Source organism: Chlorocebus sabaeus, chromosome 7, assembly GCF_047675955.1.
Source record: "Chlorocebus sabaeus isolate Y175 chromosome 7, mChlSab1.0.hap1, whole genome shotgun sequence".
Lineage (NCBI taxonomy): Eukaryota > Metazoa > Chordata > Mammalia > Primates > Cercopithecidae > Chlorocebus > Chlorocebus sabaeus.
In genome coordinates this window covers 133238829-133255540 of record NC_132910.1, presented here as the reverse complement: position 1 = coordinate 133255540, position 16712 = coordinate 133238829, and the positions used below count along the sequence as shown (strand labels likewise).

The 16712-nt window shown below is 38.1% G+C and overlaps 1 protein-coding gene across 18 annotated transcripts in view; it reads right to left on the bottom strand.

Annotated features, from left to right (window-relative positions):
• Positions 1 to 16712, bottom strand: part of TENM3 (teneurin transmembrane protein 3) — a 1046942-nt gene that overhangs the window by 189864 nt on the left and 840366 nt on the right. For all 18 annotated transcript variants that reach the window (XM_008000348.3, XM_073017739.1, XM_073017738.1 and 15 more), the window contains one exon: positions 5949 to 6186. In XM_008000348.3, the coding sequence (XP_007998539.3) occupies positions 5949 to 6186 (238 nt within the window). The remainder of the gene's footprint in view (positions 1 to 5948; positions 6187 to 16712) is intronic.

Sequence of the window (16712 nt, the reverse complement as noted above, 5' to 3'; positions counted from 1 at the left end):
TACTTACTTTATTTCATTTCACACTTACAAATCATTTTGAGTAGATATTATGATTGCATTGGAAGTTGACCTCACATTTACATATGTGTAGATGATTACATAGATAGTGAAAATGGTGGATGCAGGATTAAAAACCAGGTCTCCAAAGCATATGCTTTTCTCATGACGCTAAACTGTGATTTGTATCCCTACTACATCCACTAGGTTTTAATTAGAATATATATCAATACTGACTCCTGAGAATGACCTTCATTTTAGAGCTACTATTGGTTTAGAGCCTTCTTCTTTCGCATTTTAATTATTGGCACGATGCCCACTAAACAATAAAATTGAGGCTATAGCATTACAAGTGGTTAATAATAATCTCACATTAAAAAATCAGCCTTTTACTCTCACTTATCTTAATGACCATCTCTGAACCTTTATCTCAAACTTCCCTAGAATGAAGCCTCTACTTCAGCCTAAGATAATGATTTTGGAAACCCAAATTGTAAGGCTGCTGGAGACACAGGGATGTTTATTCTTTGAGTAAATTCAGAACCACATTTTATATATGCTACCTTTTTTTTTTTTTTTTTTTTTTTGAGACACAGTCTCCCTCTGTTGCCCAGGCTGGAATGCACTGGTGCTGTCTTGGCTCACTGCAACCTCTGCCTTCTGGGTTCAAGCAATGCTCTTGCCTCAGCCTGCCAAGTAGCTGGGATTACAGGTGCCCTCCACCCCATCTGGGTAATTTCTGTATTTTTAGTAGAGACGGGATTTCACCATGTTGGCCAGGCTGGTCACAAACTCCTGACCTCAGGTGATCCACCCGCCTTGGCCTCCCAAAGTGCTGGGATTACAGGCGTGAGCCACCGCACCCTGCCTGCTACCTCTTGTTCTCTTGATATTGTTCTAAGTATTCTCTTGATACTGTGAGAAGAAAATTAAGACAAATATTTTATGTATTATTTTAGGAGCTACATATTTTGGAGGCCAATAGAAGCTTTTTCTGTGAAAGGGGTCAATAAAAGTTTAAATATTTGCTCTAAGTTAGCAATAGAAACTACTAGAAATGTTCAAGTCTGAAGCCTTACCTGCATTCAACCTGGTTTTCTCGTTTGATTTCTTATTTTTATCTAAGGCATAAGAAAATTTGGACTTAAAATTAACTTCACTCTTGGAAATAAAACTTAGTATGGTAATCACATGTCTTTCTCAGTTTATGCTGCAATTCCAGGGTAACTGTTGATATGGCCCCTTCTCACTCTGCAAGTGTCCTGGCTTTGATAATGAATTATATGGTCACCATAGAGCTTAGACACTGAATTACTGAATTAAGCTTACAATAGCTTCCTCAATTATCCTCCTCTCTCTGAGACAAAGGTTTGTTTTAGTTAGGGCTTGAAATAGGCCTTAAATATTAACAGCACACAGCAAATTCTTGTACATTGTATCTCCCTCTTCATGTTTCTTCCTATTCTCACAAATAAACAATATCCCTTCCCAGTCCTTTTAAGAAATACTGTTAAGTTATACAAGGTGCCATATTTTAAGAGACTTAGAATCCAAGTGATTTTTTACTATTCATTAGTATACAATTTAACTTTCCTTTTTTTTTTTTTTTTTTAAATAAATGATGATGGTGAAACTTGAAGAATTTCCTAGCATAGGCCCAGGTCCAATTTTGAAATTTTTGTTCAGTAACCTTAGGTTCTTCATTTTTGGACCTCCTTTCCATATTCAGTAATATTCCCTTTCCCCACAGGTACCCTTGTGTCTCCCCAAGCTATCTTTAACAAAAGCATATGGCATCAGCATCAGTCAGTCAACCTTAGTCACTGAGCTACCTTCCCAGGCATATTTTACTTGAAGTTGTATCTTTAATTATGGAGGATTCCACTACTTACTACCTCACTAATGGTAGTCCGTTATCAGTTAGTGGGTGCAGGTACAATTCTTCAGCTGGGAAAGGCTTCCTCTGGGCCAGGAAAGCTACCATGCATAGGATGCAGACACAAGTCAGCAAGGCCGACTCAGACCTGGCGTGTGTATGATTGTTTTCACTTTCCCTACAACCATTTTAAAGAAGATAAAAAGTGAAAAAAGTATATCATCGTAGTTTAGTAAACAATATCTCTGTTTAGGTATTCTATTTTTTTAATGATGTTAACAATTGATCTCACATTAATGTGGCTCAAGACAACTCAATATTGAAATAAAAAATGCACTAATAAAGAGGCAATTTAATATGCAATTTCATACATTAATAATTAGCAAAGCATTACTGAACTAGAAGGTAAAAAGCTATGGGAACATAACTAATGAACTACCCATGCCAAAGTAGGCTTCATAATAAAACAAGACTTTAATAAATCTTTTATTAAACAGCTACAAATGAACTGTTTTGTTAACATCTAATAGGTAACTTCTAAGCTATTTAATTCACGTACATAAATGAGGAACTTGCAGGCAATTAACTTTACAGTTGCTGAAGGGCAGGGCTTTTCAATGAGAGTTACTGTACTATACCTTTAAGTGCTGCTGCTGTACTGGGCCAATTCTAAGCTTTTCCTCAGCTGCTCCATATTCTTGTAGCAGCTATTATTACACACTGAAGCAGCTTAAGTATAAAATAAACCAATGGCAAGCTATAGGCTCTCCTATGCCCTAAAAGTGAATGATCCAAAGTATAACAAATAATGAGCTCAAAGAAAAGGAATTTTCAGGAAAATTGTAAGCAAGTACTTGGTATTATACATAGGGACCGATTGTTAATAGGAAATGATGACATAATAAGGACATGCTTATGAACTGCAAAGGCTTTTTTGGATCTCAGTGTGATTCTAGGAGATCTGAAAGTCACTGGAGATTACAGAGCAGAAGTATTCTGTTCACTGAATGGGAATGCACAGTATACAATCATATTGATTGTCTCCAGCAGGAGCAAATGTTAAATTCATTAGAGAAAGGAAATAAACATTTTTATGGAAGCAAGAAACTGCCTGGTGAAAAAAATGCTTTTGAATAAATCAAAATGATAGCTATACTGAAACATATAGGACAAAGTAGAAAATCCTTTTATGTCTTTTCCAGCAATTCACATAAACTGTAAGTCTACAAATCACTGAGATTTTCAAGGGTTATTACATGCCACCTTGTAACTAATTACTATCAATTTGTGCTGAAAAGAGAAAAGGGCAGGGAGAACTAAGAGAAAAATATAGAGATTTTTATTTATGCGTAACTGAGTTTTATACTTCATAGTTTATAACCTTTAAGTGGCAGTTTCAGAAAAAGTGAGAATTAGCAAGATCGGTGTATATATATATAAATTGAAATCACTGTCAAAGATAAAACAATACACTAGATTAAAAAACAGTTAAAGGCAGACACAAGTCTGGATAAAGTTGTTAATATAACTGAAACTGAGTCTGAGAATCCTACTCAATAGGGAACCTTAACTAAAAAAGGAAAAATCAATGATAAGTAAGGCTAGTTCTTCACCTCCAGAGTTCCAACCAAGTGAGACTATTAAAGAAACCACAGTAGTACTGTGTCAGCACCGTGTGGGATTTTCACATCACTGCTTAGGTTGACTCACTGAGTACTGCAAGTTGAAATATCATTGCTTTTGATTAGCAACACTATAAGATGTGAGCTTTGGATAACGAGAAAACAACAAAACTATACTGCAGATTAAAATTTGTTAGCATAACAACACATTTTTTAGATTAATTATTCTCTATATTTATTAGTGACATCATATCAGCTGGTTGATTTCCTCCCTGTGTCAACTTATAAAACTATATAATATTAATTCCATTGATGATTCATTAATGGCATTACTTTGAAATGGAAGAAAATCTCAGTAACTACTCACCATGGGAATGATTTCTTATATGGTCTGAATATAGAGAAACCAGCTACAATTTCACATATGACTACAGTGGATTTTCTTCTAACCAACTACTTTCTTTCTTTAAAGTCCCATCAATCAAAATTTCCAGTGCAATAAGACGAATAATGAGAACACATCTTACTCTTCTCAAACTTATTCCAAATTAACTGTAAGACATGGTTTCATGGAATGCTAACTCTCCTACTGACAGTTTTTGAGGCTTTTGTGTTTTATAACATCACTAAAATTAAACACGTTTCTGAGGATTTAACTTGACATATTTCATAAATATTTGTCAAAACAATTATTGTCAACTACAATGCAATTATCCATATTCAATTTGATGACTCAACTGGAAAATTACTTTTTTCCTAATAAAATTTTTCCAAATGACAATAGTCAATCAGTGTTGATTAGTTCTTCTGTGTGTGCTAATTAATTACACTGGGTAAATTTAGGTCTGTGCTAATAACCTCAGGAAAAAAAAAATATGTATACATGACTCTGTGTCTTAAGTGAAGAGAAATCTGCCGTTTGCCTGTTTTTCCTGTTTTTTCTCTTCCTAATTTCTCCCAGAAGAATGTTCAATAATACAAAATAATAAAACTCAACTACTCGTGGCTGATTATAGATAAAAAGATAAGAGTTCTTTAGAACCTTGTTCTTAGGTCAAGAGTAAAAGAAAACATATGAAGACTTTTTTGTTGACAACTAACTGTGAGGGCCTCCTGCTAGTTCATCCTCAAGGCAGAAGGGATTGAGACCATACACCTAATGGTGAGAAATAGCAACATATTCATTGTGAGACAGTTTCTTCACCCAGAAGCTAATTTAAATCCTAATGTTAACTATAAGCTCTAGGGCAGGGCATTTTGGGGGACAGTCTCTCAAGGGGTCAAGAGCTCTCTATTTTCTGGCTTTTCTGTGGTGATAACTCTTTTTCTCCAAGCCTAACGGAAACTCTGGGGCAGAGAAGAAATAAAGAATAAGAAGAATGTTAGGGAAACCTCACTGCAAAGCTGCCACCAGAAGACCAATAAGGTAAGACACCACTCTTGGTTGTGCAATACATAATTACAAAGGAGACAGTGGCGGTTAAGCTCCTGTGCAAAGAAAGAAGGCCAAATGTTACATGCCAGGAGATCCTGAATAATGAAATGGATGAGCTCAAAACAGCTTTGGCTAATCTATACTTTTGTATGAGCGGATCACCACCTGTCAGCCAGCCTTTGCGAGAAGTCATAACTTTGAACCTCAATGAAACACTACGCTATGTGTACAGAGAAGGACCATTAAACTGCTGAAGCTTCTAGAAGACTGAGAAGCCCATGGGCCATCATCTATAAAGGAGGGCAAACTGTTTTGTAGAGTTGCAAATTGTGCAGACTACTAGTTGCACAATTACAGTCAGAGGATGGAAGTTTCAGGGATGGAGATTTCAGTTCATTGTGGGGAAAAATTTCCTAATAGAACTGTGTAAGGATGAATGGATTGTCTTAGGAAATAATCCTGCAAGGAACTTTAGAGAGTAGGTCCTATCTCCCTCATCATGCGAGAAACTATAGTATCCTTAACAAATTGTCATCGGATTTGTGCTTAAGTGTTATACTTGGGGCTCCACTATGATTGTATGATGTAATGAACAAAATACAGTCTGAGAAAGTACAGAAGTCTAGAACCAAGAAGATGCTAGACATGTCTACTAAATCAAGCTACATGCAACTGAGAATAGCATTTTACATCTCTGTCTTTTTCTCCACACGCCTGGTAATTTGTAGATAAGAAAAAAACAAACAGTGGTAAGGGAAAGTTTCACTGAAGTAATTTATTCTTATCTCTTGTAGGGAACAAAATGTGTGAAAAGAATGGGCACGTTCACCGACCCAGCAACTAAAAAAAAATCACAACAATCTGGAACCGCTTCTTAGAGAAGAAAAAAGAAAACACAACAACAACAACAACAACAACAACAAAACCCCAAAACACCACACCAGAATATAGAAGTATAGTCAATTTCTCTTGGTGAGAAACGGGTTGGGCTAGCTTATTTTTAAATGTCAGACATTACCTGCTTTCCAGTGGTACATTACTGCCAAGGACCCAGCTGTCCTGCAGCTGGACGGACTCGGGTGTGGTTTGCAGCTCGGCGGGCAAAGCAGCCGGCGGGGCCGGACTCTGGTTCCTTCTATTGGTCAGGGAGTTTCTGTTGAGAGAAGTGATGGACGGATGATGCTGTGCAGAGTGCTGCTTATGGGAAGGCGGCAAGGGCTGCAGGGTAGACTGGCCTTGATTGTTTGCAGGTTGCTCTGAAAAACAAAAGAAAGAGAACTCATTATATACATGTATGTATATACACACTACCAGTTTCTTGGGGGATCCACTGCAGATGAATTAGAATTAAAAACTGCATATAAATCCATAACCTAATAAATTTGCATATTATTCTATTAAGCGGGTGCTCAGTGACATTCTCTAAGAGCAAGTTTACCCTTGATACACGAAGTTCTAATTAATATACAACAGATGGCAAAATTGCTTTTGGTTTTAATTTGTTTCAGATTTTTTTTTCATCTGGTTTTATTAACACCTACAGAAAACAGCATCTGACAGCTCCCCTAATGTGCCTTTAGATTTCAGCTTTTTTTTAACAAACCAACCCTGAAATTAAATGGGTAATTTCAGTAGAACACAAAGGTTTTCGCAATGCATATAATCCCTATAATTATTTAATGGAGTTTTTTTAAGCTTTATTTAACTGCAATAAATTATTACAAGCTAGTTGCTAAACAGCAGTAGACTAGTTTAGTGCATTTCAAATAAGGCAGATCTGCACTATGATCTACTAATAGATGCTAAGTATTCTTTAGCAGAAGGTCACTCTGTGAAGCAGATGTTGTTTCATGGGTACTTAACAGACTGAATCACATCTGATTACAACGTCAGAAGACTCATATACTTAATGACCGTCACATCCATTAGAACACACACAGAACAGATTTTCCAATTTCACAGTATGCAGTGTAACTACAATCTGAAGTAAGTCATAGGTGACCAGATAGGCTCATGCCACTATGTCAGTGATACAAATATTTTTGTTTTAAACCAGAATCATAAAGAGTCTGGCAGCTTCAAAACATAAACACTATGCTGTGTTGTAACTGCTAGAAAATTCTGTATAGCTAATAAGTCATAAGTTAAAATTCACGAATTCATGTAACATCTGAGACCTACTTTTCCATCTCATTACCTAGCTTTGGACATGCTAGAATTTACGAAGACTACATTTTACCAAACAGATAGATGACTCTTTAATTTAATGCTAAACTGATTATGGTTCCACACACATGACATGTCAATTTTGGACTAAATGCAGTTAAAAATGCAGTATAATTTTAAAGTGATGTATTAAATCATGCTATTAATATAAATGCACATATTAAAAAAGAATAGGAAACACAAGGACTAGCTTCCATCTATGATCTGAACTCCAGCAGTGATTGTTAAGCCAAATAGCACCGTTTAACATTGTAATTCAGGTTGCATGAAATGAATACATAATATGTAATTGTTTTAATATATATTATCAAACCTCTTTACAGGGTACAATGATAAAAATAACTCCTCTCATAGCATATAACATCAGTAATATTACATGTTTCTAATGATCCCTAATATTCCATATCATATGATTTAACAACGAATAATTTCACATTCTTGTAATGAGGGATAGAGATAACACCTAAATATATGAAAATATTGCTACTTCCTCGCAGTTTCTGATATGAGGGAACTTCAAGAATAGAGTTTCCCCCCTATCAGAAACTGCAGGAATCCTTCTTGGTTTATTGCTTTGGTGTTCATGAAAAATTATGATTGTATAAATCTCAGACTGAAATCAGCTTTTGAGGGAATGGCACATACAGTTGTCATTGTGTTAGAAAAAGAGAAACTAACAGCTTAAAATTCATGAAAGATTTATCATTCAGGTTTCATATAATTAATTAGAGTTGTCTTCCTTAGCATCAGTGTATATGACTAGAATCCCTATGGATGTCTTTAAGGTACATTTCAAGAAGCTGCTGATAGCATAACCGAACAAGCTGTAGTTATGAGGGCCGGGACTGGGTTGGTGTCAATGGAATAGAAACAAAGAGAGAACAGGGAGAAATGTTTCCAAGGAAAAAGTAACAAGACTTTGCCTAAAAAGAAGCAGTGGTATGGGTCAGATGACTCCCTGGTGCCATGAAAGAATGATATTTTATGTATATATATTATATAGAAGAAATTGTATTAGATATTATACTATGTAAAGAGCAGAATATGAGAAGTTATAATAACAAATTTAAGTCCTGATTCTGTCAGACATCATGATTTTTTTCACCTCAGTTTTTTCACCTCTGATGTGAGAAATACTACTGTCCCATCCAGGTCTCAGTGCAATCGTAAGAATTCAATGAAATGCACCCACTCATTCATTTATTCATCATGCACTTAGCCATTCATCCCAAATACATTTTCTAGACTTGATGTTCCAGGAATCTGCTAAGTCAGTCACAGATGAAAGCACTGTGTAAATGGTAAAATAAAGCATTATGGAGAAGAACACTGTTACTGAAAGAGACATGATTTTAACATCCATTATCATTATGTTTCAATATGTTGAATTTAGAATTCTTATTCCTAAATAAAAACATAACCATTGGGAAAAACTTCCATTAAGGTTTCAAACATAAGCAGTGGCGGCTTTCCCTAGGTACATGTCTTCATCTTGTAAGTGTCTGCTGAGAACTTACAGGGCAGAAGCCACCACACAAGGGTCTATGCTCTTGCCAATGGTCTGCCCAGGCCAGCGCAGCAGTGTGCTGTGTGTACTGGAACCTCTTGAGCTGACAACACAATCAGGAGGCCGACCAATGAAACAAATCCAGCTGATGAAAGCTAGGTTCAATCTAAAATTTGGTGGAACAGAATACATGCAAAGTCTGAATCATATAGGGTAGATGGCTAGAACATTTTTAAAAATAAATTTAATTATTTATTTATTTATTTACTGAGACAGGGTCTCGCTCTGTTGCCCAGGCTGGAGTGCAGTGGCACAATCACAGCTCACTACAGCCTTTACCTCCCAGGCTCAAGAAGATCTTCCCACCTCAGCCTCCTGAGTAGCTGGGACCAAAGGCACGAGCCATCTCAATGGCTAATTTTTAAATTTTTTGTAGAGACGAGGTCTCACAACTCGAACTCCTGTGCTCAAGTGATCCTCCCGCCTTGGCCTCCAAAGGTGCTGGGATTACAGGCATGAGCCACAGTGCCTGGCCTGGCCAGACATTTAAATTCTGCAGCAGACCACAAACAGGAGCAAAATCTGAAGATTCAGTTAGGGTCAATGCTAGCTCTACAGATTTGGGCTTACAAAACATAAGAAGTAGCTGGAGTACGTCTTTATCATACCAATTTACTCAAGATAGAATAAGTATATAAAGTATAACAATAAAAAGTTCTACACTACCAAAAATAAAAATAGAATACAAGAAAAATAAAAGTGTGAAAGATAAGATAAAGTGGACAAAATATATACTGTGTAGTACTATACATTTTTAAAGAGGGACACAAATCTGGCTTTAAATAATCTACTTGTCAACACAAAGAGGGAAATATAATAAGCTGCATGATTTAGAGTATTTTTAAGATCAAAAAGGTTGCTTATGAAAAACATTACTATTTTTCATTTTATTTCTGTTACAGAAAACAGAACAGTTCTTTTTAAGTTTTTTTTTTTTCTTTCTTTCTTTGAGAAAAGGTCTTGCTCTGTTCTCTGGGCTGGAGTGCAGTGGTATGACTACAGCTCCCTGCAGCCTCGACCTCCCATGCTCAAGTGATCCTCCTGCCTCAGCCTCCCAAGTAGCTGGAACTACAGGCATGTGCCACCACGCTTGGCTAATTTTTTAAAATATAATTTTGTAGAGATGGGGTTTCCCTATGTTGCCCAGGCCAGTCTTGCACTCCTGGGCTCAAGCGATCCTCTCGCGGAGGCCTCCCAAAGTACTGAGACTACAGATGTGAGGATCTGTACCTGGCTCTTTTTAAGTCTTCACATAAAGAACAATTGAATATCCAGGGAAATTTTTGTGACCAAGGTTCAAAATGGACACTAGGAAAGAGGACAGGGTCTAGACTCGGAGACTACAAAAGTGTTTAAGAATCTCACACAGCTAGGCAGATCCACACAAGAAAAACCAGAACAGCCACTGCAGCCTTTCACTTTAGACAAATTCACTGATACATACATTGAAAAAAAAAAAAAGTTCTGGATATAATGACTTTGAGTGAGTTATAGACGGGGCAGTCAGACCTCACACAGTCACCAGGTTTAATGCTCCTGCAACATACTTCTGAACATGTTGATTTACTCCTAGAAAACTCCAAATGGCTTTCTAGTGCCTGTGAAACTTACAACGAACTCTAAAGGTGAATATTCTATTTGGTCACAGATATCCCAAAATACATTTATTTTTGCAAGCTCTCCCTCATGTGTCCTCTTCGCATATTCCTTGTTCTAGCCACACTCGCTGTAGCCACTCCATGCCTTACACCTTTCCACTCAGGCAGTGTTGCTTCTCTCTGGAAAGACATTTTCCTCCATCTTTCTATCTCCAAATCCAAATTACTTCAAGACCTAAAAAAGGTGACGCCACCTCTGTTTTGTCCAGGTAAAAATCAGTGATCTCTCCTTGGAGACGCCTTATTGTATCTGTCCCTTTTTCCTGGCTCTATTCGCGTTCCCCTCTGTGCTAGAATTAAGGTTGTAGGGCTCATGTCCCCTGCTCAGCTCCCTACGGGCAGGATTCACATGCAATTCACCTTTGAGCTCTATGGACCGCACAAGGGCAGACACTCAATAAATACTTGTTGAATGAATGACTATTTGTGAAGAATTCAATGAGAGACAGTGAAAGTAGTAGAAGGTTGAGCTTGTCCATACTGCCTTTAACTATAAGGTAATTTGCAAACAAATATGTTGTATTTCCCCAACTTAACTCTTAGATCCTGAAAGGCGAGGACTGTAACTCAAAGTTATTTGGATTTTCTGGTACTTTCACTAAGCACGTACTTCAAGGACTCCCAAAAGTGTGCTGATTGATTGATGACACTGATATAATGGCACCTTGACGGGTCATCTCATTCAAGCAAGGAACCATGCCACTCACCCCAAAGACAGGATTTTAGGAATCTTTCTTTGAAAATGTTCTGATATTTAAAATCTACCTTTTAAGATATGTGAATAATATAAAGATCATATAAAGTACATAATGTATAAAATGTAAGATATAAAATATAAAAATATTATTATAAATTATATTTTACCAAACACATTTTCCTTTTATTAATATTTTAAAGCTTACGATTAGCAATGCTTTCAGATATTTTAGAAAAGGTGTCAATTATTTTTTTCAAAATATTCCTCTGTATCTTTTTGAAAATTAAATTCTTGGTACCATGGTCATGAGAAATTATGCATCACACCCAAACAGCATCTTTATTAAATTCACTCTTTCCTTCCACCTGCCTTTCCTTTATTGAGATCCCACTGCTCACATAACTTCAACGAAAGCCTAACAGCTGCATGTTTTTATTCAATATGTTGAATGAAATTAATATCAGATGTTTTTTAAAACTCACATTAATCATAGAGATTAGATAGTAAAGACTGCGGTCGCTCTGCTCCTCCCTCAGCTCTTCGACAGCACCATTTAGGGCAGCCTGTTCCCATGTTAGACCTGCTCCCACGGGTTAAGAACTGGAATCACGGTGTACACGGAATAAAGTATGTTGACTATGATACCAGGAAAACGCTGGGAGCTATTGGATAGAGGGTAGATTACCGTGTAAGCAGCTTACCGGCCCCCAATTCCAGGCAAATGTAAGGCCTATTCATGGAGCTCCGCATGGAGAAGAAGAGAGACTGCTAGTGACTTTCCCCGATAGCAACTCTGTTGTTATGACTCGGCATGGTGAGAGGCGCCACTGAGACACATGACAATGAATACGGGATATTTACTTTCCAAGGGATATTTTCTTGAATAAATTACTTAATCTCTCTGAGCCTCATTTATTTGATAGTGCTTGTTTAAAGGATCTAAAAACACACAGTGCCTGACATAAAAAGTAAGTGCCAAGAACAGGGAATGGGCTGGGTGTAGTGGCTCACACCTGTAATCCCAACACTTTGGGAGGCCGAGGTGGGCAGATCACAAGGTCCAGAGTTCGAGACCTGCCTGGCCAACATAGTGAAACCCCGCCTCTACTGAATACGAAAATTAGCTGGGCTTGGTGGCATGCGCGCCTGTAATCCCAGCCACTCGAGAGGCTGAGGCCGGAGAATTGCATGAACTCAGGAGGCGGAGGTTGCAGTGAGCTGAGAACACGTCACTGCACTCCAGTCTGGGCAACAGAGCAAGAATCCATCTCGGGAAAATACACACACACACAAAACAAACAAACAAACAAACAAACAAACAACAGGTAAGAAATAAAGGGCAGAACATCATGAGGAAAAACAAAGTAACGGAAGAGCTTTGTCAGCAACTAACAGCACCATCACCAGAAGTGAGAACACACAAGCAAATGCGCCTGGAGAGGAAATGTGTTTGCTTTATGTATTTATTTATTTAGAGACAGGTCTTGCTGTGTTGCCCAGGCTGAAGTGCAGTGGTGCAATCAGAGCTCACCATAGCTTCAGACTCCTGGGCTCATGTGGTCCTCCCACCTCAGCTTCCTGAGTAGCTGGGACAGGTGTGTGCCACGAGGCCCAGCTAATTTTTCATTTTTTTGTAGAGACAAAAAAGTGTTTAACAGGTAGAAAAATTACAATCAGAAATGTCATAGGGCCAGGCTCAGCGGTTCATGCCTGTAATCCTATCACTTGGTGAGGCTGATGCAGGAAGATTGTGTGAGGCCAGACCAGACTGAGCAACATAGAAAGACCCTGCCTCAAAAAAAAAAAAAAAAAAAAAAAAAAAAAAAAAAAAAAGAAATGCAAAAAGGAAATGTCATGAGAATTAAAAAACGAACCTCTTGCCAGTTCCCACACAGGAAGGAATGTGATCTCATAGTCACGAAGTTCGGCCTAGTCACCTTTTCCTAGCTAGTATGGCCATAGGATCATGCCAAGAAGAAATAAAACAAAACAATGCGTATCTGGGCTTATTTGCTGGCTTCATCTTTTTTTTTTTTTTTTTAGACTAAAAGCTACTGCTGGCAGCTCCCAAGCTGCTACGTGCGACTCAGCTCCAGCTCCTCCCTGGTTTACAGCCTTGGGCTGTGGTCTTCGGGGAGCAGAGTGGAAATGGACTTTCAGACAGGAAAACTGGGAAAGAAAATAATACCTGCTGTGAGATAAAAATATCTGTGTGTGAGTGTGTGTCTGCATCTGTATGTGTGCGCTCGGTTCATGTGGGAGGAAATAAAAGGTGAGTGTGAGATGAGAGGAAAGGAGGAGAGTGGGATGGCACTCGCTTTCAGCAGGTGTGCACAGTGGGAAAGGTGTCACTGCAGTGACTCCAACTGCTCTGTCCCACCCACTTCCTTCACCCTGCTCTCCTTCCCCTCCTTCCCTGCATCTCTATCTCCATGTGGCCTGGCTACACACGTCCCCAGGAAACAAATACCCTAATCTGGAAGGGAGATAGTAGCTGAGGGTGGACAGCTGTGCTGCTTCAGAATAACAGCAGTTTGAGTAAAGTCGTCATCAAAAGACAAATGGAGGCACGGAGGGATGGAGAAAGGAAGATGGAGGGACAGAAGAAGGAAGGACAAAGAGGGACAGGCAGAAACTGGGTGGAGGTGGAGGGAGACAGAGAGAAACAGTTTTAATTTCACAAAACTGTGAGAGAATCTGAGAAGCACCGTTACACAAAACAGCTCCTGGGTATTCATTCATCAGCGTGTGGCTTCCTCACTCCTGAATAATAATGATAGCAAGTGGAATAAATGAAAATGCTCTAGTCTTAGCCCTCCAAGAGTATACAATATGACACACAAATTGTTTTATATAGCAAGGGCGTTGTCAGGTAATCTAGGTTACCACATTGCCTAAAATAGAAAGTACACTGGACTGTCAGAGAAAAAAAGAGAATGTGAAGACTTAGATTCAGTCTTTGAGTATTTCTTCCAATGCTCAAAGAATGACCCTAAAGGTACTAAACCAAATTCTGTCAGTTCCTTTTCAATTGTTGAACTTGACAAACATTTAAAAGGAGCCAAACATATTTATGGATGATCTGCAAAGGATGGGATTAAAGTCTTCATTTCTGTATCCTAAAATTCATTTTCACATCACTTCCTGGCTATATCTTTACTTTCTCTTGTCTCAAACAAAACTTAAAGTCTTCTTCAAAATTGACCTCTTTCTTAAAAACAAGTCATCAAAACAAATTGTATAAAACTTTTTTTTGTATATTTTACTATCATATGATTTTTTTTTTTTTTTGGCAGAGTCTTGCTCTGTGGCCCAGGCTGGAGTGCAGTGGCGCAATCTCAGCTCACTGCAACCGCCGCCTCCCAGGTTCAAGTGATTTTCCTGCCCTCAGCCTCCCAAGTAGTTGAGATTACAGGTGTGCACCATCACACCCAGCTAATTTTTTATATTTTTAGTAGAGACAGGGTTTCACCATGTTGTCCTGGTTGGTCTTGAACTTCTCACCTCAGCTGATCCACCCGCCTCAGCCTCCCAAAGCACTGGGATTACAGGTGTGAGCCACCATGCCTGGCTCCATCATGTGAATTTTAACCACAGTGGCCAGAGCCTCAAGTGGATCTTCCAAGTGTACAAGGACAAAACAAGAGGTAGTTTCTGATTTCGAAAATACCAACCTAACTCTTGGTGTACCTTAATCTCTTATTTCATTATCAACTCTGTGGCTTTCCAGAAATTGCTTCTTCTTGATTTTCTAAATTTAGGTAACTTTAGGTAACACTTCCCTGATCTGGTTACATTTCAGGAGCTACTAGAAAGGTGGTATTACAATCCAGTCCTTTTAAAAATAAATCTGTTGCAGAAGTAAAAAAAAAAAAGGTGGTATTATAAATTCAACATTTTTATGACACTGAAAACAGTAAATTACCATTAAAATGCCTCTTTTGTCTAGAAAATCTCACACACAGTGCAGACATTTAGTAGTCATTATTTCCCTCTGAAGGAAAAAAATTAGGTGGCAATAATTTTTCTTATAAATGGAGAAAATCTGAGTTAAGGAAATAGGTGCTTATGGTCACATCACAGTCTGTGAAGCTCATTGGAAAACAAAAACAGATATTCAGGGGTTTTCTTTTCCTTTCCTTTTCCACTCCAGCCCCTCAAATATTATATTAATAATATAACCACCTAAAATGGTATAATAAAAATTGGAAAAGAAAGACCTCATTTTACTCAGAAAATCACTTTCACATAAACCAGTTCCTGTAGTTCATTATTTTTTCTAGAATTCTCACACAAGCCCAGTGTTTGAAAGTGAGTTTTCCATTTAAATGCCTCCGTAAGCCCTTGGTTAAAATACAGTACTGTGTAAAAATTTTCACCACCGCAAATATCTGTCAGATAGTTGCCTGTAAATCAAATGAAATTTCAAAATGTGTTTTGAAAATCATTAAGATGCAAGATAAGTAAACACTATTGTTCCTAAGACCTTCATCATCAATTGATTGTAAAACTTTTTATTTATAAAAAGACACTGAGTATGAAATACCTTGGTGATGAATAAGAGTATAAAAGAAAGACAAACTGCCTAGAAGGTATTACTTAAATGAACACAGATTAACTGATTCACTGTACCTACTGGGTTAGTGAGAATTTGGTTTAGCATCTTTAGGGTCATTCTTTGAGGATTAGAAGAAATAATCAAAGTTTGAATCTAAATCTTCACGTTCTCTCTCTTTTTTTAGATTCTACTGTACTTTCTATTTCAGACAATGTGGCAACCTAGATTACCTATCTCCAACTTCCTTGCTATATAAAACACCCAGAATTGTTGGGTTAAATATAATACCTTTTGGATGAATTCATTTAGCATATCTCTTGAGTGTTTACTATATGACAGGCTCTGTTCTAGGCATTGAAGATATATCCATGAACAAAAAGCCAACAATCTCAGCCTGCCTGTGGAACTTACACTTTGGGTCAATTAAGTGAATTGGAAAGAAAGAATAAGCCAAAAGCAGAGGGAAGAGAAAAAATGTAAAGCGCAGGTAAGCTGGCACTGTAGCTCTCCTGAGGAAGTCTGCCAGTTTCTGTAATCTTTTTCTTTTCTTCTTCTTTTTTTTGAGACGGAGTCTTGCTCTGTCACAGGCTGGAGTGCAGTGGCCTGATCTCAGCTCACTGCAGCCTCCACCTCCCAGGTTCAAGCGATTCTCCTGCCTCAGTCTCCTGTGTAGCTTGGAATACAATTGTGTGCCATCACACCCAGCTAAGTTTTGTATTTTTAGAGATGGGGTTTCACCATGTTGGCCAGGATGGTCTTGATCTCTTCATCTTGTGATCCACTCACCTTGGCCTCCCAGAGCTGGGATTACAGGCGTGAGCCATTGCGCCCGGCCCACCTTTTTCTTTTTCTTTCTTTCTTTTTTTTTTTTTTTTTTGAGACGGGGTCTTGCTCTATCTCTGGGCACGTGCCACCAAACCTGGATAATTTCTGTATTGTTTGTAGACAAAGGTTTTCACTACATTGCCCAGGCTGGTTTAGAATTCCTGGGCTCAAGTTTTCCCTCATCTCAGCCTCCGAAAGTGCTGGGATTACAGGCGTGAACCAACATGCCCAGCCCTCTGTAACCTTTTTAA